Source organism: Pelodiscus sinensis, chromosome 4, assembly GCF_049634645.1.
Source record: "Pelodiscus sinensis isolate JC-2024 chromosome 4, ASM4963464v1, whole genome shotgun sequence".
Lineage (NCBI taxonomy): Eukaryota > Metazoa > Chordata > Testudines > Trionychidae > Pelodiscus > Pelodiscus sinensis.
The window spans coordinates 59,585,369-59,608,693 of record NC_134714.1 but is presented as its reverse complement, the minus strand read 5'-3'; the positions used below and the strand labels follow the sequence as shown (position 1 = coordinate 59,608,693).

Genomic DNA, 23,325 nt, shown 5'->3' with positions numbered 1-23,325 from the left:
AGACTGATCTACATAGACTGGTCAGTTCATGAATATTAAATCATATACATTGGGCTGCTCTGTAATTTTCTTTTTGTTTTCTTGCTAATACATTTAAACAAGTTTTAATATTTATCTTTTGGATCCTGTGGGCCCATGGGCTGCTTCATCTCTTCTCCTATTAATAGTGGTGGTAGTTGTTTGTAAGCAAGTTAATAGGAAGGTAAATAGAGCTACACAACTCCATTAACAGTATACTTCATCCAGTTGTTGTACTTTACATTTCTGTATGATGAGAAATGTATTGACCTCATAGAGAATTTCCTGAAGGGCTGCTGTTGAAGTTAATTGAGTCACTATTGTGCACACACTTTCATTAATGGGGTGTTAAGAATGTTTCTGGAGATAACAACTGTGATTCTTTTGTAAAACTGAAGGAATTGCTTTATGACATTTATTCTGTAATGAATTTCTTCCCCCATTCAGCTTTTGTATGCATTATATTTCAGTCTTTCCCATCTCCAGCTGACTTCCTTGCTTCTTCCTGTCTAGTATTACCATACTATTGCCCCTTTTCTTTTCTTCTGTTGTTCCAGACTTTAACTCTCTTTAGCTGCTTTCCCTATATACTTCATGACTTTCCCAACTTGTTCCATTCCATCATTACACCTTATTTTGGGTAAAGCTTTGTATTTGGACATTTAGTGTTCTATCGTAGGTATAATTAAAAATCTTAGGACTTTAATTAAAGTTTCTCCTGGAATTGCCATGATCACCTGGCTATTTATTATCAATTTAGATGGACAAATAACTTTTTAGAAGATTTAAATACATATTAAAAATAATCTAAGGTACCTTTCACAATATTTTAACATGGAATTTTTATAGCTGCAGATCCACTGTTTCATAAAGCACAGTGTAGGAAGAATAAGGAGTAAGTTCTGGTGACATCACAAAGCCCCTGATTTTTGTATTAGCAGTTACCGTGCAATTTTCAGAATGCTGTTATATTTGTGACTAACCATGGAATTTACAGGTACAGGTTCCTTCTTTCCTTCTTCTGCTACTCTCCTTCCCTTCTCCGTGTGGGTAACTGCTGCTCCATCAATCACATATTGATGGGTTTACTGCCTTTATAACTCATGGGCAGCTCTAAATTCTACCCAGCTTAAAAGTCTAGATTTTTCTACCTTAAACTAAAAGATACTGAGGAGTACCTCTCCCTCATTTCCTCGTGGCAGATATCTTTGGAGATATCTTGCTCTTTCTTCTGCTTTCTGGATTCACAGAGTCAAATCTCATAGGTCTTGCATTCTCTTGAATTGGTCTTAAAGGATTGTTTTCATCTGACTCTTCCCAGCCAAAATGTCACACCCCCCCCAAACAGGGAAAAAACCTATAGAAAAAGGGGTCTGTAGTGATCTTCATTCTTGGGAGAGGTGGTCAGCTTTGCACATTGTCATGGCTGGCTGCAAAGTAGCTGAACAAATCCACCACAGCAGAAAACTCCTCTGGGATCAGAAGCTGACTTTTGACTCCTCATGCCCAAGCAACTGCTGCAAATTGTTTCTGGAGGGTGGTAGGGGGACTCACAGGTTGAACATTGCTGAATTAAACTATAGATGAAATACATCCTTTAACTGGGCTTTTTAAATACAGTGACAAAGCATGCCTTTCAGATGGAAAAGCAATAACTACAATTCACAGAAGCACATTTAATGCAAATTAGGTTAATGAGAATGTTGGTCTACCCAATTATCTTTTCAAAATTCCTTTAGCCGGAAAATAGCTTCCTTTTACACTATGAATACTAATAATACATCATACTATGACTTTCCACTCCTTTCAAATACAAAGCATATCATGATAGATAAAAACCATTACAAAGTACTATTTATCTTAAAAAAGCAGTTTACAAATATACTTTAACATATTTAATTGAATATGAAACATTAACTTTGGCATCTTTTACAATAAGTTTTAATAGTAATTATTGCACAGACTACAAGTTTAAAATGAAATGACAGGACCTCTAAAACACAGCAGATTTTTCTATTACTAAAAATGCCATTTATCCAATTAAATGAGATGATTTAAACAGAATGCATGTTTTATACCCAAATTAAAAACTGCACAGTATTCACGTGCTGATTTTTTTTTCACAAGGATAACCTACTAATTTACAACATCTAACAGAAAACTGTCAGTATACTTTGAAATGTTTTTTTTAAATGTCAAATAATATATAAAACCTAAAGTTCAAAAAGTGACTAAATGGAGGAAAGAACTGACAAATGTTTTTAACAATGATTTGATGCTCAATATTGTATGCCATTTGTCTTACGTCTGAAATATTTCATATTCTGCTTCATTAAAAATGAGAGAGATAAAAGATTATAGATATTTTTATAAATATACATGTAAATTGGATAGTATCTTTAGCACTCCATGTTTCTGAATAAATTTATATATTAAAAAATTCACAGTACAGTGTAATCCATATAGGGCTATGAGATGGCTGTGCCCAGAAGTATTATGAGGGTAATAAGTGAAAAGTAAAGTGAACTTTCTTGTCCATAACTTTATCTTTTCAAAGTGGGTACGCATTGCTCCATCAGTCCCATATTGGGTTCTCCTTTTTTAATCACTCATATATTGGAAATATATGAACTTAGTGTTCCTCCTTTGAGAGAGAGAGAGAGAGAGAGATTTTAAACTCAAGCTCCCTGTCTGAAGCTCCTTTTGGTACTCTGCCTTCTGGTACTCTAAAGGAAATACTATAACTTTCAGACCACAGGCAAAGCTGGTGAGACTCAGGAAATATTAGTATAAGTAATATTGAGATCTAAAGGATCTCGAGCAGGAACTGAAGAACTTCTTGATTGGTGGAACTAGAAATATACCCCCCCCCCCATTTGCTATGCTGTTCAAATTGGACTATGAGTAATTTGTTGCATCAGGCTAGGATGTTGCCAAGGTCAGATTTGACCAAGAGCTAAATAATCTGAGCTTCCTCTTAGAATTCCCCTCTGAATTCTTTGGACCTTAGGTAACAGGGGGCTATTTAAGCAGAGATTACATAGGCCACAGTTTCTCATAAAACAAAAGGAGGAAGATTCAAAGCCACGTTTTAGTGAGTTCTTACCCTTCTTGAGTGTCACTGCTCAGTCTATTGGAATCACAATTTTCCTTTGTTGTAGACAAAGGAGAATTTGACTGATGGTTCAGCTGTTGTCAACGTAGAGATTGGCATAATGAGATTGGCATATGTGGGAGGGGAAGTATTTGTTATTGAATGTAAAGTTTTTTTGGGTGAGGATGAAACTGATGGGTGTGGTATTATGTTTGGAGTGGATAGCTGAGTGTTGTCCATTGTCTTGTAGAAATTTGAGTCAGGCAACGATACCATCCTTGTGAGAGGGATGTTGGTATATAGGGAAATGACACTTATAGTGGCAAGGATTGTGTTCTAAGGAAGGTTGTTAAAGTTGTGGAATTTCTGGATGAAATCTGTTGGACCAGTTTCCTCCACGACCTCTACCAGTAAGTAGTTTGAGGATGGCGTCTATGGGTCCTGACATTCCTTTGGTAAGAAATCTGTGGGTCTGCAAGAGGTCCTTTGTTTATATATCTTTGGAATCATATAGAAGTTTCTTGGGTGGATTCCTAGGCGACGGGGTCGTAAAGTTTCTCTTGATGTTGTCTGGGAAAGGCTTTGATGATATTCTTAAATCTGTGGGTGGATTGTGATGTTGGGTCATCTTCAAGTTCTTTGTAGAAGATGGTGTCACAGACTTGTTGATGGCCTCATTAACGTCATCATTACAGTTATCATAATATGAAAGAGACTGAGAACCTCTTGGTTTTCTTATTGTCTTTTTCAGCAGAAAATCAGCGTTCACAGGTGGCTTAATAGAGCTTTGCCAATCACAAGCATTCAAAAAATCATGATATTTGTTTTAAAATTGTGAGATTGTAAAAATAAGTTTGCGGTTTTTATTTACTTTCTAAATTTTGAGCATTTAAGAGTTACTATTGTATATTATGAATACTTGTTTTCTCTTTCTTACCATACTCTGGCTTTGAAATATTTCTTCTAAAGCTCTATATCATTGTTAAGCTAGAGGATATCATCTACTGACTTACCTGTGTATATCAGTCTTGTAACTCTTTGTAGAGCGGAACAAATTTTAGCAAATTGTGAGTCTTATCTTAGGGTTGCTTTCTTAAAGATGAATGAAAGCAATATAAACATTAATGCATATATGTAGACACTACAGTTTTATTGATCTGCACTTAATGTGTTTACTTCTGTTGTGTAGAAGTTATTGGGGATGCCTGTTGTTTTGTTCTAAAATTAAAGTTGTATTTTACTTCTTTTCTACAGGAGATTCCTTCACACAATTCCGATTTGCAGAAGAAAAAGAATGGGACACAGGGAGCATAGGCCCTAAACAGGTAACACAGAAGAACTATTATTAAGCAGATTTTGTAAATGTTAAATTTTTCTGTAATTCTAAACTGGATTCCAGTGCTTTTACTTCATAATTTCTCATCAAGGTAAACCCTGCAAATAAAGCTTCATTTTTTGTGTATTTTTGTAGCATGGTTTTAAAAAAAAACTTTGTTGCAATCTAAGTAGGGTAGTGATGCACACTTAATTCCTCAGTATAAACAACATGCATTGCCATTACTTCAGCAACACTAATTCCAGATGAATTGTTGTTGATGATAAATTTTTGTTCTGGCAGCAATTCCGGTTATTCTGTACACATCTCTCTTGCTGCACGCTGTCATGCTTCCTCTCCGCTTCTAAGGTTGGGGCAGTAAAAGTAGAAGTATGATTTGGTTGGGTTATTTGGATGGTAAAAGGGCCTGCAGAATGAAAAAATGAATAGCAAGACTTAAAACCATTCTGAGGAAGAAAAATTAGGGACTGTGATCTTGTTTTGCAAACACCTGTAATAAAATTGATTAATTGTGTCAGCAGTGTTTTCTAACATGAGCTGTCTTAAATGGGTCAGGATATAAACAGGTAAATCCTGTGTCAAGACATCTTAAAAATACTTATTCTCCTTCCGTGGTGAGCTCATAGCTATACTGGAAAGAGACAAACTGTAATTGGGATGATGATATTTTCTTTCCTCTGTAAAATACTTTGGGATCTATGGAACTATATTACTCTAAGTAGCAACAGTATTTTTTTAAACTTAAATTACTCTGGCCACATTCTAATGTTGTCTTTGCAATCTCTCCAGGCAATTATTAATGTTCCAGTTCTATGTATCAGATTTACTCACCGTAGAAGAAGGTTATCATGGTGATTTCAGCTTGTGTTAGTTCATTTTAGGTTAAAGATTTCCCCTGTTCATTCTACCAACAAACACCATTTGAATATGACTCTGAACTTGAAATTGAACATAAAAGAAGTTAGTTTCTCAGGCCAGATCTACACTAGACTCGGCAACTTGGCTTAAAGTATGCAACTCCAGCTATGCAGAATATGTAGCTGGAGCTGGCTTACCTTAAGCTGAGTTTGTCACTGAACTCCTCAGCTGGAGGCCGATGGGAGCAAACACTCCTGTTGTCTTCCTTTACTCCTTGCAAAAGGAGGAGTACTGGATGCCGACAGGGGCACCCTCTGAGTTCAATTCTATGAGTCTTAATTAGACCCACTAAATCAAACTCTGGAAGATCGATCACGCCAGTGGCAATCTTCTGTGTAGTGAAGACAAGCCCTCAGGTTATTGATATTGAGTCCATGTGCTGCTGTGGATCTGGAGTACTGCTGGAAGGAAAACTGGAGGGGATTTGAATACAAAATCTGTTCATTCTAAATTGAGAATGCTTAAATGATGATTTCATTTCTGCAGCTCTGCACATCACTTCAGAATGACCTGCCCAAGCAGAAAGAAGGGATTCTTGAACTACCAGATTTTGTGGGGGGATTTTGAGATAGTTAGGAAACTATCCTTGAGTCTTTTCGGAGTCAGAATCATGGAGTTGAATTTTAAATATTTACTAATTATTTCTTAGTTTGTCTGGGCACATAATTATTATAAATATCCTATGTTAAAGGAACTCTGAGTTTGCGAAGTCAAGCATTCAAAAGTTAGGGGATTCCAGAATTAAATTTCTGTGTGCAACCTTAATTTGGCCTTCTTGTAGACATGCATTATGATAAAGTCTTTAATTACATAGCCATAAAAACCCCTCCCTCATTCAGTGCACAATAAAGTTCCTCTGAATGAGCAGCTATGCCGTATCAGGTTTAAATTTCTAACATTTGTAAGTAATTTTTAGGAGTGTTTGCATGTAGTCGTTTACACGATCAACCAAAAAGCCTGAGCTTATTGATTAACCCTGATGACTACATGCACCCAGAGAGCAAAGGGTGGGAGGCAGGAGCTAGTTCCAACTCCCATGGAGCCACCTGCCCCCCTCACTGTGCTGCTGCCACTGTATTACAGGTTCCTACCTGCCCCCATTGTGTGTCCACATGTAACCACTGAAAAATTCAGCAGCTACCCATTTACCAAAGTAAACATTTGCTAAGATCCCTCCCAATGAATGTAATTATTCATTGGAACATCTTATCAAGGATTGTGGTATGTTCTCGATCACTGGCAATTTTTAACACAAGGGATAGCATTTAACTGCCTTAATCATTCATTACATACCTTCCAAGCATACCTCATCCATGGGATCTCATTTTGATCCTCCTCCTGGCTGGCAATCCATCATTTCAGGGAGGGGGAAGCTGGATGGGATGTATATTTTGTGATTGTGAGGCCTATTTCTGTTTGTGTACAATCACCCCTCTGGGCAGAGTCCATCTGGGCAGTATCCACTGTCTCCTTAAACTCATTTCAAGAGTTGGGGCTGGTGTCCAAGGCTCTTCTCGGAGTCCTCCTCTGATTACCTCATTTTAAAACTTCGACATCAGTCATCTTCATGTTTTCTCCTTGGGTGTCCCGAGTATTCAAGTGTGGCTTGATCTCCTCTTCCTTTGTTGAGAGGGTAGGGTTTTAGTTTTACTCAGGCCTAGACTCACCTATTCCAGTCATGCAAGTAGTATACACCACCTAACTTCTCCCACAAAGTAGGTAAGGATGCTACAGACAACAGCTTCCTTCACCATACAGGCCTGACTCAACCCCAAACACCATCTATTCATGCACTGACTGAGGCAGAAGATCTGTGGGGAAAAAATGGTAGGTGATTATTTGATAGAAGACATTATAATGCATTTGCACAAAAGTTGACCAAAATACTGCTGCACAGGCAACCTTAATTCAGTCTTTCCCTAAATTTTGTGAGTGATCAACTTTGCAACCATAATGGTTTTTAGTGTATTTTTGTGTGCTAAAACCCCAGACCCTAAGTTGTATTGTGTGGCATCATGTTGATACCCACGTGGGTCATCAGTTAAATGTACCACACAGGCCTCTCCCATTAGATCTCTTGAGTTAAAGGAATAATGTAGGTTGTCACCCTCAAAAGGCTAGTTCTAGAAGGGAATGAGACACATAGTTTGGTAGTGGGTTTCACAAATATTTGCTGATAGGAGAATGATGAAATTCAGCACTACTACAGCAGTGTTTTCTAATGGATACAGAGACTTCTATCTCTATTCCTCACATGCCAGAACCTTTCTACCCTGTTTCCCTAAATCTGTCTTGTTTCAGTTATTCCCTATCCCGGACTCTTCATTTCAATACCATCTCTTCAACTAGCTGTCCCAGACTCCACTCCTCTGGCTCCTTGTCCCAGTCCCAAACTTCTTACCCAGCCAATTCCAGTCTTCTCCCCCCTCTCCCTTCATAGTCCCTGTTCCTTCCCTTCCAATTCCTCATCAGATCTGTTTATCTCCCCCTGCCAATCATTATTCTCCAGTAGTCTGCCCACACTCCCTGCCACATATGCTGTCTGTCTGTCCCGATTTTCCTCCTTGGATCTTTTATCAGTCCTCACACACTTTTCCATCTTAGTTTCTTGTCCTGGACAAGTTCAGCTTTTTCTACTTTTCTACATGTATCCTAGCAAGGGTTCCCAATTTTCTAATTGCAAATTTGACCTGCTCCTTAGACTTGCCAAGCACACTTGCCCTGCTCCTGCTCTGCCTCTTCTGTGAGGCCCCACCCTCACTCATTCCACCCCCTTCATCTGTTGTTCACTCTTCCTCCCTCTCCCCCCAGCCTCGCTGACTTGGCTCATTTTCATCAGGCTGGGACCAGCAGTTGTGGTCCAGGATAGGGTGAGGGCTCTGGGCTGGAGCCAGGGATGAGGTGTTTGGTGTGCAGGAGGGGATTCTGGGGTGGAGCCAGAAATGAGGAGTTCAGGGTGCAGTAAAGGGCTCTAGGTTGTGGAATAGGTTTTGGATGTGGGGGGATAAGGCCTGGAGGGGTTCAGGCTCTGTGATGAGACTGGGAATGAGGGGTTTGGTTGTCAGACGGGGCTCATAACTGAGACAGGAAGTTGTGGTGTGGGTGGGGATGTGGGCTCTGAGCTGAGGGTTGCAGGCTCTGGGGTGGGGCCAGAAACGAGAGGTTTTGGATGTGTGAGGAGGCTCTGGGGTAGGAAGGGGTTTGGCATATACAGGAAGGGGAGGAGGTTAGGGCTGTGGCTGCAGGTTTGGAGTGTGGGAGGGGGCTCTGGCCTGAGGTGTGGGAGGAGATGCAGGGTATGAACTCTGATAAAGAGAGCTTAGGTGCAGAAGGGGGCTCAGATCTGGGGCAGGGGGAGCGGGTATGGGAGGGAGTACACAATGCAGGTTACAGGTAGGACATACCTCAGGCAGCTCCTGGAAGCAGCTGGCATGTCTGGTTCATAGGTGAAGTGACCGTGTGGTTCCATGCACTGCTCCCCTCCACAAGCAGTGTGTCTGCAGTTCGCATTAAGGTCAGCGGCCAGCTGGGCAGAAATTTTCAAAATGACCTCGGGCCGCCGCAGAAGGGACAGGGCCAAGGCACTTCCATGCTTCCCCATCCACAGATCCTGACTGGTCTGTGGACGGAAGATGGCAGGAAGTCTCTGTCCCCGCCCCTCCACCCCCCAGAACCACCAGCTGTTCAGAACAGCTGGCGGTTCACTCTGGGAGCCCATGCCCCATGCGCTCCCCACCCTGCCCCCAGGTCAATCAGGGCTTGGGGGAGGGGGAGCATGCAAAGTCTTTCACTGCATGCCCCCACCCTGCAAGAGAGCACCACCCTTAGAGTCAACTGCAGGCTGAGCAGCAGCTGGCAATTGACTTGAAGTTCTGAGCCTCTTGCAGGGTGGGAGGAGACTTTGCATGCACCCCTACCCCCCTGGCCAATCAAGGCTTGGGGATGGAGTAGCGCGCAAAGTCTCTTGCTCCCTGCCTTCCGGCACACAGAGCTTAGAGTCAACTGTCAGGGTTGACTCTTAAGTGCTGCATGCTCCCCTGTTCCTAGGTCCTGATTGGCCTGGGGGCGGGGGTGGCAGGGCCTCTGCGGGCTGGATCAACCTGCTTGATGGGTCATACCCGGCCCATGGGGACCCTCTTGCCCATCCCTGCCTTAGCCCCATTGTGCCACCAACTAGACTGTTAATGGCTCAGTCAGTGGTGCTAACTAGAGCCCCAAGTATCTTTCTGATCGGCCATTCTGGACAAAAACCAGAAGCCTGGCATACCTAATCCTAGCTCCTCATCAGATCTGTCTGAATAGTATTTACAAGGAATGGCTATACAATAAATAGGAAAGAAGCAGTCACAGCAAGACAGAATAAGTGAGAAAGGGAACAAAAATACCTATAAAATGGTTGTTGTGGTTGCCTGATAGTTGTAGAAAGGAAGAGCTACACATCAAATCAGAAAATGGTGGAATGAAATGCAACAGTGAAATTAATATGGGTGACCTCTTGCTTCAGTGTAATAATCAGTTGTGGAAAACTTAGATTTTGTCTAAATGTGGACCAAATGCAGGTTATGTATTGGATTTGTGTATTGCTGCCATTTGTGTTAAGGTGCAATTTTAAAATCAAAGATATATGATGAAATCATTTGCATCTTTTTTTATTCTTGTCAGTGATTATGGTAATTTCAGCAACAAATATCATTGCTGTTTCTTCCTTTTTTGAACAAATAAATACTTTTGCTGCTTCGTATTTGTATTCTGTGGTGAATTGCTCCTTTTATTCCCTATCTTGTCTCTTGTTAGAGAATTATCTGCAGTAAAATGTTCCTTTGAACATTTTGAATCCTTCCTTTTACACTATTTTGCTTCTCTTTTACCTTTTACTACTTTTCCTTTACCCATCCTCTTTTCTCTCTTAATCCTTCTGCTTTCCATTCGTTCTCTTTTCTCTTTCTCTCACTCCTGTTCATTATTTACATATAGGAGTATTTTTTAAAATGTTAATTTCAAGAGTTGATAAACTGTAAAGTAAAAATTATTTAACTGTCACAATTCCACTTATTCTCCTCATGCATGCTGTGTGTGCAGACTCCAGTCTGCTCTTTAATATTTGACAAAAGTACCAGGTTTGGTTTTTTTTTTTTTTTTTTTAAGTGCTAGTTCATTGCTGTGTAACATCTGTGTTGACCAGAGAGAGGTGTTTAATATTTTACTGAGCTCAAAGATCTTTTGAGGCTTCCTGTGCTAAAGAATTATCTTAGTGATGAGCACTAATGCATTCTGAATGATCAGTTAATGTTGAATAATAATAATAATAGACACAATGAGTTATGATGCACAGTAGGTCTTTTCTTACTTCCAGTAAGTGAAATTGGACATTAGGATTTAGATGTTTGAGGAGATGTTAATACTGTTGAATCCAGACACTCTTTTATTGCTTTAATTATGATTGGTTAAAATCCATTAAACATAGGTATAACTCTGGACCCTCTGTTGTTAGTTTTAAATAAAAGGACGTGAAAAATAAGGTTTAAAATAAAAGATCACAAAAGCATTGCAATTGACTATAAAATATTAAACCCACCAAGTACATTCTAAAACAAAGCATTCTATAAGAGAAGAGTGTCGGGTTTTCGAGTAACTATCTGAGCATTTATTTCAACAATCTTGCAGTGTCTTTTAATATTTTTGTATGTTAGGTTAAAATATAGATAATTTTGGTTTTCAAAAATAGTTCAGCATAATATCTTAAAGTTTGCTTTTGTATGGCAGCAGCTGTTAGGAAGAATGTCAGTCTTTCGGAAACATTGTTCTGTAATATTGGCTTTTAAAGTGTATATTATGCCCTAGAGATTTGGAATACCAAGTAATGAACTCAGAGATGAACTTTATCCAAGTTTCAGTAAAAATATAACATTAATCATTTGAGATTGTAAAGTTTAACCTCTGCTGTTTCTACCTGTGTACCAATCAAACACCTTTTTCAGAGATTTCTGAATTAGAGATGTGAAAAGGTAACTATTTAAAGGGTTAACCAATGAGCTGGGCTCATGGGTTAATATTCCCAGTTAAATACAGGGTCCCGGTACGCACAGGGAGACAGCTTAAAAGTTGGCTCCTGGTGTGTGTCAGCTCCCAGGGTTCGGTTAAATAGTTACTTAATTACACTCATTTTAACATTCCCACTCTGAACATTAGGTTTTTTAAATACTCAATTCTCAAACATATTTTCCCATTAAGTACAGGTTGGACCTCCCTAGTCCGGCACCCTGGGTACCTGACCGGTCCTGGATGAGGGATTTTGCAGACCTGGGGAGATCATATCTGCTCCCTCCCCTCCTCCCCCCGCCACTACCAACCACCTTAGCCCTGGATCAGCCACCAGCTTCCTGTCCATCCTGCTCACCCCCTTCCCTCACCCCCCCCCCCCATTTCCTGCTAAGGCCGGCAGCCCAGCTCCCTGTGCACTGGGCTCCTGGATGCGTCGGGCTCCTGGACATGCTGGGTAGCCCCACTGCAGAGCACTGGGCTCCTGGATACACCGGGCACCCCCACTGGAGCCCAGCCACCAGCCTTCCAACAGGACTCTCTTTGGTCCTAAAATATCCATGGTCCTTCCAGACCATGGATGTTGTTGCACCAGGGAGTCCCAGTTAACAGAGGTACAGTCTGCACAAGTGTGGTGAAGGCAAGTGACCTTAGCTTAAACCTTGAGGGATAGGATAATGATTTCCAAATGTTGATGTTTATACATGTTTAATCTGTTGTTGCAGGTGAAACGTTTAACATTACATAGAGCTTTTATCTATTTAATTTTTTTTTTGGATAAGACCATTGATTAATTAGTGAAAACTCCACACAAAAGTAATCTGCACTGACTGGTTTTAGCCATTTATCACAGTTGCAACATCTTTTTTTCTTGGGGTAATATTTTAGCTCTGTTGCAAATCAGTACTAGCCTGATTCTGAGAACTTCATTTCAGAGTTCTAGCACTTTTATTTGGGCATCCCTCTCAGACAATAGCAGTCAGAATAGTGAGTTGTGATGCATCAGAGGAGGTATCTGTTGAACAAAGGTAGTCCCAATTTTTCCTTTCCTTTGGATCTGTCAGATCACCAAACAAATATACTTGTGACTTTTTGGAGATCATGCAGCAGAAAGTTGCATGGCCATGCCATGACCATAGATTTGATTTTTTAGGTAAAAACTGATGATAAAACCCAGTGAAGCCTTTGAGAACCTTTTTTTTTAATGAAATTGTACACATAAAATTCTTGACATTGACCACACTGGTATTGTTAAAACTAATTTACGGAAAAGTCAATAGACCTTAACGGTCCTCTGTGTTTGCTCAGGGCATCTCAGTAGGAAGGATTGAAGGCATCCAATGGGGGCACATTTTAATATAATTAAAGAAAAGCTATTTAAAAAAAAATCAAACTATTTTTCCTATGAAAAAGTGGCCAGAAAATCAATAGCTTAAGCTGTAAATACATTGGAGACAATAACTTTTTAATTATATGCATGAACACATATTTGATAGAATTGCCAGTTTTGATTGGACATATTCCTGGAGGTTTCATCACAAGATGTAATCTTTAATTTGTCTTTTAGCTTTTAATTCCCAGACACTCCAGGATAATCCTGGAGAGTTGGCAACTCTGAGCATGATGAAATTTGAGATTTATAGCATCCATGACAGCAAAGCATAAGGGAGTGTTTGTTTAATCAGGGCCACTAATGGCAAGGGAAAAGGGACAACCCTGTCACCGGACCTGGTGTATATAGTTGTATCAAATTTGCAAGTACTCTTCTATGTATTTTCTTGGGTTTATTTAATTTTATCTATACAAAGAAGTGTGGTCTGAGTACAGTACTTCCATTTTTTAATCTGCAAAATTAGGACAGTGTTACGTAGCCAAGTAGACTCTTATGACACATCTGCTCACAAAGAGTAAGGGAAGCCACCAGGAGCATTTGCTGGAGTTGTGTATTTTAGTTCGACCTTCCCATGTAGTATAGACAGCTATATTTATATTGCATCAGGAAATAAACATCCTAGCCAGGGTCCACAGGCTTTTGTTAGCAGGGTTCATGCTAACATACTAAAATAGCAGTTTAGATGTTTTGGTTTGGGCTCTAAACTTGGAGGAGAAGTGGGGTTCAGAGCAGCAGTGCGGAATTTCAGAAGAAATGGAGAGGGATATGAAGCTCCTCTCTGTGTCCTTTCTGTAGCTCCCAAGTTTTAGCCTGATCTTCAGTGTCAGAGCACCATCTATAGAGCTATTTTTAGCACTCTAGCGTGAACCCCAGGACAGCAAATCTGTGGAGCCAATCTGGCAGGCATGCTCCCTGATGCATTGAGACATATGCTTAGAGCATTCTATTACTAATGCAGGATTGTTTACTTCTGTGTATCTTCATTGCATTGCCAAATAAGCATTTAAACTTACTGTCTTTAAAATTTTCTTTATTTACTCCTAGTTATTGCCTTTTAAACCACCTTAAATGATTCCTTTGCTTTGCAGGAATTTTATAAACATAGTTGTCATTTTGTCATGCTACACTCTACATTCACTATTGTAAATCTATAGATCAATCCCTACAACTCTTGAAATTATTGCAGGTGTATTCTAGATTTGGGCTTCTATTGCTATATAGCTATCTTCCATGTGTGGAGTTTTGAAATATAACACATTGAAATCATTGTTATTTTCATTTCCTTTATACATATTTTTGTATGTTTAATTGTATTTCAGCTATCTGCGCTTTACGTTGACTGTCAGTCTTTGGTCAAGGCCCTTCAGGAGCTTCCTCTGCATCTCAGGTTGAATGTGGCTGCTGAAATGGTGCAGGTAATGCTCTGGCTAGCCATAAAATTATAGGAAGATGTAACTCCAGTAAATAATACCTCAAGAAAAATAAGGGTCAAGATCTTTGATGTTTGGCATATGGTAACTGCATGGTTGCAGTTCTTGTTTTTGTTTTCACTGTCCTTAGAAATATTTACGTATCAAACTACTTTTAAAAATTCTAAATTTTGGTAATCTTTTAAAAAATAATTTACTAATGTGATATGGCACAATATGTGTTATTCAATTTTTATTAAACAAATCTGAGTCAGTGGTCAAAATGTGAACTGCCAATCAGACTGCAGAAGAAAAGGTTACTGATATTCAGGGTATAGAAAATTTGGTAACAGCATTTTAGTAAAATGCTTTCTCCAGGCTGCGAAAAACAAACTATTATGCACATAGAGGAAAAAGAACTAATGAGAGCCTTGAGTTAAAAATGGCTGTCACATGAGGTTACATTTGGAGAGCAGTTTGTCAGCAGTTGAAGAAAAATGACAACAAAATCAATCTGCTCAAGAAAGGGAAAGATGTAAGACTCCAGTAAGAAAGATTTTCTTTTCTGTGAGGATTTTTGAAGCGATTCAGACAGTTACATAGTTAACTTTATTACTGAGGCTGAAAAGTATGTCTGCAGATGTAGAGTATAAAAAGGATTCTGTATAGATAGCTCCTTTTCATGTAAAGTTCTTCTGTTCTTGCAGCCAAAATGCCAAACCTAGACCAGTGTTATAAATTCATCCCTTCGGAATAATTTAGTTAAATAAACTTATTTTCTTTTTCAAACAAAAGAAGAGACAATCTGTGCTATAAATATGTTAAATTCCTCCTACAATGAGTATGTGAAGATAAATAACGTCATTCCGTGCATATTGTAATATTTAACTTTATTTTGCATTTGGCCTATGCTGCAATATAACTTGTGATAGCACAATATCCAATAAGCTCCAAAAGAGCAAAGAAACTGCCTTTATATAAGTGGTTAGGTAAAAGTGGGTATTTCTTGGTTTACTATTTGATACTATTTTGCAAATTTTATATTTAATAACCTTTGAAAAATAAAATATAAACTTGTCAAACCCATGTCTGCATGCCTAGGGTGTTTCACAGACTTTCAGGATGTGTTTTATACCTCAGTCAGCACATAGTATCTCTTTGGGTACCCCTTTATCAGCCTGTCCAAAGTCATAGCTCTTTACAGTGCGCTCCATAGTTCTCCAATAAGACTGGGCTTTCTGGATTCAGCAGTCCTGTTTTTCTCTGCAAGTCCCAGTGAGTTCAGATACCTGTTTAAAAATTCTTCACCATTTGGGAAGCAATGCACCTCAGTAAGTATTTGCACAACACAGACTTTTCAGAACAAGGTGGCATTTTTTAGTTAACTGGAATACAGCATCTGAGAACTCTTAGGTTAACCTGGAAAATTCAAGCTTAAGTCAGAGTCCATATTGGCAGAAGTAACTCCAACATGCAGTGTTCTTCTGGGACCCCTCTTGGCTCTGCCTCCCTCTGTCAGTTTCTGAGTCTGCGATTTCCTCAGCTGGAGTGTCTACACTGCATTTGGGAGCAAGCCTCCCAGCTTGGATAGACACTGGCTAGGTTCAAGCTAGTACATGAAAAAGAGTAGTGTGGCAGTGTCTGGCACTAGCCACTTGAGCTGATACCTAGCTTAGAGAGTCTCAGGTGCCATTGGAACCACAGCATCCATATTGCTATTTTTAGAGCACTAGCTCAAGCCCAGATAATATTGCCCTGTCTGAGCTGTGATGCTCACTCCCATCTTCAGGGTAGAACATTTTCTCCATTTCAAACACAGTCTCTCAGACTTTTGTTTTTGTTCCCATGCAGCTTCCACTGAATTCAGGCCAACCTGGGCTATCAGTCATTGGAAGTTAATGTTACACTCTTTGGATCTTTCATTCATATATGCACACATCCATTCAGTGCTTGACTGGTCAGACTATCTCTGCTTCCCAGAAGAGAGGCTTAGTTTCACAGTAGGTAGGAGTACAGTCAGTGGGTACATTGAATCTCACACATTGGTCATACACGTATTACAAAAAATCTCTCATTCACCACAGAGAATCACAGCAGAGAATGATTGAACATGGACTTTGAAGGGAAAAACTAAATCAGAGACTCTAGGTTAATTTCTGGGCCAAATCCTCCACCCAAGCAAGTCCACTAATTTCAGGTTGATTCCAGTGGGCATTACTGAAACTGTAGGCATTACTTTTCTACCTGCATGTACTGAATGCTCCTTTACTAGCTGCTGTTTGGTGTATATTTTTAGTATAAATATTGCACAAGTTACTTTTACATATAGCTATTATTGCCTAAATATTTTCAAATTTATTTTTGTATTAACGTATTTTTCTGACAGTATTAAAATCTGTTCTTTTGCATTTAATTAAGTGATTTGTATGTGGGAGTCATGAATTATTGTACTGTCTTCTTTACATTTCAACTGTAACAATTGAGTTCACCATAATGAAGACCCAAATCATTTCTTGTACTCTTAGGCATCAACACCCACAGAACTCCCTCAGATAAAATCAAAAAGTATTGAAGACAGCAAGAGGAGAGTGACTCAGTTTCAACAGCCATTGGGTCAAAGTGGAATAGCATCAATCTCTGATCCTGTTACTGATTCTGTTGTCCATTTGATGTCTTTAAGTAAAGATGAACCTGGAACAACTCCTGCAGAATCTTTTCAGAGAGGCTGTTCTATATCACAGAAAGAGGCAGATAATTTGGACGAAGAACTAGATTTACTCCTAAATTTAGATGCTCCTGTTAATATGGAAAGCAATTTTCTGTCAGAAACCGACAACACAACAGCTGAGAGAGATTTGAAAACGGAAAATGGTGAGATTTATATTTTAACTCCTTTTTAATTTGTATTGTTCTTTCTGTGACAATGCTTTTAGTTAAACTCCTGATTAGTAAGTCAGCAGTGTTTCTCTAATCAATCAACCCCTATCCCTGACAGTGTGTGTCATTGATTTGCAGTTCTCTACTAACACATCTGTTCATCCTCATTCTCCCTATGAGGTGACCTTTCAGAGAGGTTGAGTACTTTGACATTCCAAGACTTACTGCAGTTGAAAATTATGATCTAAACTTTATTGAGAGAAATGAAAGCTCAACTGTATATGAGTCTTTCATATATTGTAGAACAAGTACATTCCTCTGGCCCAGCTTTTTTTTACTTCTTATAGCATAATGGAAAATGGTGCTTTCCAGTATTTTGTCTTTCAGAGCCAGAGCATATTCTGGCTCATAACTTGACTCATCCTAAACACATTATTTAGACAATGGACTTTCAATATGTACACACTTTGACTTCCAAGAAGTATTATCTGGAATAGACATCATTTTCAAATAGGATGAAATGTGATGGACTGAGTTGCATGCCTTGCCAATAACAACTGGGGATCTCATAAGCCACCTATATAATAGAGCAGGAATTTGCATCTCTTACTGTGTGCTACATAGCAGTGATTGCAACAACTATAGCCAAAAAAATCTACTGTGCTAAACTCAGGTCTTGGCAGATTTGGATCTTAAATTATATTTTTATTCTGTTCACCTTTCATTTTTCCAGGTTGCTTTAAAAAAATGCCCATAGTGTGTGTAATCCTTTAAGATCCAAGGCAATGGACCACTTTCACTGCTTTCATCCTTTTCTTCAAAATAGATCTCCTTTTCTTCCCCAAGTAGAATGGCTGCACTCAAATGGTTGGCTTCCGAGCATGAGCTATTTCTGGGCTTTGTGCCAGCTTCCTTCTTCCCTTCCTCTCTCCAGCTCTGTTGCAGATGTTAATAAAAGCATGGACCTTAGTGTCCTCAAGATGCAGCTCACTGCGAGATTGGGAGGGGATTGGTTCCCAGAATGAAGGAAAAGGAGCCAACTGGGACTTACGTGCATGCAGAACTCCTGACCTAATTGTATCTGGCAGTGAACAACACAGATGCCTCCCTCCTCGCTGCTGTAGAGCCCCCTTAGCTGCTTTCCTGTGCCTGAAAGAACTACATTTCTAAGGTTATTAACTCATCCAGAGTAGAGTAAAATCAGTTAACATGGGTAGAGCAAATAACATGGCAGAACACGATCCTTTTACCTTCAGGATACTTTGGCAGAACACGATCCTTTTACCTTCAGGATACTTTTGCTTTTCTGACTATCTGTGTTGAAACAGAAAAATGTCCTGTCAACAGCAAGATACTCAGCAATAGTTACTATTCTTCTTTTGAATCTAGCATACCACACAGTGAGGCTACGTCTACACTGGCCCCTTTTCCGAAAGGGGCATGTTAATTTCACAGGTCGTAATAGGGAAATCTGCGGGGGATTTAAATATCCCCCCCGCGGCATTTAAATAAAAATGTCCGCCACTTTTTTCCGGCTTTTAGAAAAGCCGGAAAAGAGCGTCTACACTGGCCCCGATCCTCCGGAAAAGGGCTTTTTTCCGGAGGATCGGGGCCAGTGTAGACGCTCTTTTCCAGCTTTTCTAAAAGCCGGAAAAAAGCAGTGGACATTTTTATTTAAATGCCGCGGGGGATATTTAAATCCCCTGCGGATTTCCCTATTACGACCTGTGAAATTAACATGCCCCTTTCGGAAAAGGGGCCAGTGTAGACGAGCCCTGACTGTACCTACTAAAACACATTTATGTTTTATGGTAGAATTGCTAGGCAGAAAACTGGTATACATAATTTATGAAATGTTTCCACCCTATAGTACAGAAAGTGATGTTACATTGAAATGTTTAATGGAGTTTTTTTTTTTTTTCAAGAACAATGAGTAACATTAGCGAAGAACTTTTCTGTAGTCAGCATACTCATTGTCAACATTTTAAGGGCTCAATAGAGCTCTTCTGCAAAGCATAACCTTGGGTTTCATAACTGCTAGGGAATTGTCTGTCAATGAAAGATTTCATTACAGTTTTGAGTGGCCGTGCTATTACTCAATTATTCCTTAGAAATACAAACTTTGAATAAGTTGGAGGTGGGACAAAGGGGTTTCTGTCTGACTTAGTTTTTAATATCTTTTAAACTTTTTTGCATTCTACATTTTATTTTAGAAGACTATATTCTTGTTGGCTATTATGTCTGATTCACAAGAGTAATATATTAAATAATATTTCCAAAGCTTTAGGACTCAATGAAATTTACTGAGAATGCTTTTAACCCATTCTTAAGTGCAGTAGAAACTTGCTAATGTGCACCAAAACAATTGACTATCTCTTCCAATTCACAGCAGTTGTGAGGTGAGGCATTACTATGATTCCACTATTTTTACCAAATGCTTTCACATCATTTACTATATGAACCTCTCAAGTAAAGACTGGAGCGTGATACATCCTTATAAATCCAATCTTCATCATTCCTCCAAAACCAAATGTGCTGTACCTCAAATTGCTAGTGCCAAATCTTGGCTCAGGATAGATTATGGAAAGCATTGATGTGTATTTTGAAAATTATCCTCTTTGTCTTATATATTCAAATTCCTGTCTAGAAAACACCATTATATTTTATTCTGTTGATATCTGTCAGGCGTGTTGGTGTCTGAGGCAAGGGCCACACTATGAAGCCGATGCTGGCTTAGCCTCTTATGTAAGAATGCTACCACCCCAAATAATGTTCATTGCACTGACCAAAGCACTTCTTCCATTGACATAACTGTATCTATGCTGGGGTTTTGTTTGCATAACTGTCAGTCAGGGATGTGGAGTGAGTTTGTTAGATACATCAGTCAGTAGTGTGGAACAAAGTTAACTTTTAAGTATCGATCAAGTCTTCAGTTTTGATTGTTATAGATTGATTGCAGCATTCTTATACATACGGAAGACTGCATTGCCCCATACCAGCTTCAGGAAAGGATGGCGCTGGCAGGATTTTGCTGAGCCCGAAATATTTCTCAGATAGGAGAAATCCTTTCCACCAAAATTTCCAAAAGATGTGAAACTGATCTTGTAATTCACCGCTGTTCTTAAGCTTGAGTTTTTGTTTGTTAAACTGTGTATTGTTAAAATTTCTGAGATTAATACTGTACATTTGGGAAGCTACTACTATAAACAGTAAGAATCCCTGAGCTGTTTCTATAGAGGGCAGGGACTACCATCTGGGGTAAAGTCAACATAAGTTAGGCAACACCAGCTACATTGACTTTACCCCAGAAGGTAGTACCTTACATTGAGTTACCGCAGTGTGAGAGAGCATAGATGGGAGAATCTCTCCCATTAACTTCCTTTACTAGTGTTTTTTGTTCCTGTGGCATTTGAGTTGAGAGCAATCAGTGGTTGATTTAGTGGGTCTTCACTATACCTGCTAAATCAACCCCTGAGCAATCAATAACCTCAGCACCAATCCAGTGGTAAGCAGAGACAAGCCCACAGTGTATTAAAAAAAAAAAACTTGACATATTACAGAAATTCTCAGGGGATTTGCATTAAGTGGAAAACAAATATGTACTCATTATCCCTTTAATAAGCACAAAAAAGCTCTGCTGCCATGACCACCTGCTGATTTGTCACATGAGAGAAGGTGTGCATTGAACAGAACAGAAGTTAGATCTCAGTGGGGGGTGGAGTCAGGAAACATAGACCTATGAAAAACTATAAACTCTTGTTTCACAGAGGATCTGAAACAATCAAGCACACGAGACAATTGACAATCATGTAATGACTGGTTGCTTTACTCACTTCCTTTTTTGTGATTTTTAAATGTTATCCTTTTTATTCCATCAGGCAGTGAAAAGCAAAACGCTAACATTGCACCTTTGAAATGGAAACCTTTGAAATATTACAAAGATAAACTTTTACATAGAATTGTTTCTTGTGTTTATTTTTAGTTCTGCTAAAGTTGGATGTGACGGAAGAACAGAGTCCAGGATCTGATCACCAGAAAACAGCATCTAAAAACATTACTGAGGAAGACCTTGAGGATTGGTTGGATAGCATGATCTCCTAAAGGAAAAGAAGAATGCCTGAAGTCCACATTTCATTGTCATGCAAATAAATGAACATGGCAGAAGTTAAGTGCAAATGTCAGTCTAAAAGAATTTACTGCCTGCTTCATCTCAATGATTTAATATACTGCATGCCTACTTTTATTCCAGCCAATATTTGAAATAACATATCTAGGAGCTCTCTGAACAAAAAAGTCTAACATTTCATTTTAAGATCCTTCTTAATGAACTCAAATGTAAATAGAACTTTTTTCCCAAAAAATGTATGCTTATATGGTGTAAGCAGCAAAATACACTGGCAGAAGAACATTTGTTTCATCTTGTACTTGGTATCTGCAGTTCCAAAAATAAAATAGTGTTAGTAAATAGTTGTGTGTGTTAACTGGGCATCCTGTGTGTAATCAGAAAAAAAAAAAGCAAAGACAACACTTATTTATTTGGTTATTGCCATGGGCATTTAATTTTATTTGAAGAAAATGCATAAAGGTAGCAGCTTCACTACTTACAGATGACCATAAAGCATTAGTTTATTTTGGCCTTTTAACAGCAGCATCTCACCAGCTGTTATTAAAGTATATGAATAACCTTCAAGTGCAATTTCATACAGTAAGACAGAAAAGCAACACAACTAATTAATAGAACTGTCAGTCTAAACAGTAACATAAATAAAAACCTTGCATAGCTATGTCTACAGAGGTTTTAAGGCACTTAATCGATATTTCAAGGTCGATAAAGTGTTTGAAAATTTTTCTTTGACTGCTTAAAGCTTTTCAAGCTGTATCTTGATACATTCACTAGCAAATATCATGGGAAAAATTAGATTGCAGTTAAAATATGTTTAATTTCACAATGTGAGTCATAATCACCTGACATTCAAGTGCTTAAGTTTCAGATATTGTGCATTTAAGAAATAATGTGTCTTTTAGCCCTTTCAACTATACCACCAAACATTGAGTCAAAAACAGTTACAATTTCAGTCTATGTTTGAATTGGAAAGTTTAAGGTAACCAAGTCTTCTATAGATTTGTCCCTTTTTTTCAGTAGGAAAACTATAAGGCCTGTGTCTTATCTGCTAGGTACAAAACTCCTAAGTGGATGGTTTTAAACAAGTTCACAGTAAAGAGATGGTAAACAAATGTGACCTTTGAATTACATAATACAAGGTACGTTTTTAATTTTTACCAGGTTTTACATTTCATTAACTTAGCTTCTTTCATAAATTTATCCAAGTAGATCCTCATATTGCTTACGGAAGCAATCTCCCGCTGGGAAGAAATCCCAGCATCTTTCTTGATACATTTTCCATACAAATGACTCCTGAAACAGTAAGAGGAAAAACATTGCTTAGTTTTAACATAATTTATTTTCAGTTTTTACTTTATATAGAAGAACCATACTGTCCTTACCATGTACACGTTAGCACTGATGTCACGTAAGAGGAACTTATACGATCTTTAGCGTGGGAGTGAATGAGTTTATGATGTTGACTGTGCAGCTTTCTGTAAATACTCAGGGCACAGAAAGGTAACTAAGTACTGTATAGTTACAGTGGGAGAAGTGTCTCTTAGAGTTAGTCTACCCTACTGTGCTACAGTGGTGCACCTGCTCCATTGGGGCATGTCTGCTGAAGACACACTATACTAATGGAAATTACTCTGCCTCCAAACTGTTTCTAGCTCCTAGCATAAGTTGCAAAATCAAGCTAAGCCAATTTAAAAGTGTATTGAGGCTTTATACTAATAAAACTACATCAATTTTAAATCTGTTTAGCTGGCAGTGAAGTATTCATTTTCTGAAACTTATTTTAAATATACATAAATATTCTTAAATTTTCAAAATCCAGTTAATTTTTGTCATTTATGGTCTTTGACATTTAATTGTCCAAGCTGGTAGAAATTACAAAGAAAACAATCAGTTGCACATTTGAAAATAACTAGAACCAATTTCAGATTCTCAGGACATTGCATTTTTTTAAAAGAAACAATTCTATTGGGCTAAGGTATTGTAATGGCTTGCATTTACAAATTAATGTACAAAAACTGCATTGTGAAACAGGGTTGCTACGTGGGTAACACATCTGATACCAAACATGGATACAAAAAGTATACTAAAGAATATGTAACCTCTGCTCTGCTGAACCCA

General features: G+C 38.7%; 2 protein-coding genes across 21 annotated transcripts in view; one reads left to right on the top strand and one right to left on the bottom strand.

The window, feature by feature from the left end:
* AVEN (apoptosis and caspase activation inhibitor) overlaps positions 1-21,551 on the top strand; it is a 185,073-nt gene extending 163,522 nt beyond the window's left edge. Inside the window, exons 3-6 of the mRNA XM_006132681.4 lie at positions 4,367-4,437; positions 14,118-14,213; positions 16,733-17,078; positions 21,067-21,551. Of these exons, the coding sequence (XP_006132743.2) occupies positions 4,367-4,437; positions 14,118-14,213; positions 16,733-17,078; positions 21,067-21,185 (632 nt within the window). The 3' untranslated portion in view covers positions 21,186-21,551. The remainder of the gene's footprint in view (positions 1-4,366; positions 4,438-14,117; positions 14,214-16,732; positions 17,079-21,066) is intronic.
* A 450-nt stretch (positions 21,552-22,001) lies between these two features.
* Positions 22,002-23,325, bottom strand: part of RYR3 (ryanodine receptor 3) — a 527,532-nt gene continuing 526,208 nt past the window's right edge. For all 20 annotated transcript variants that reach the window (XM_025189447.2, XM_075927046.1, XM_075927052.1 and 17 more), the window contains one exon: positions 22,002-22,500. In XM_025189447.2, the coding sequence (XP_025045232.1) occupies positions 22,405-22,500 (96 nt within the window). In that variant the 3' untranslated portion in view covers positions 22,002-22,404. The remainder of the gene's footprint in view (positions 22,501-23,325) is intronic.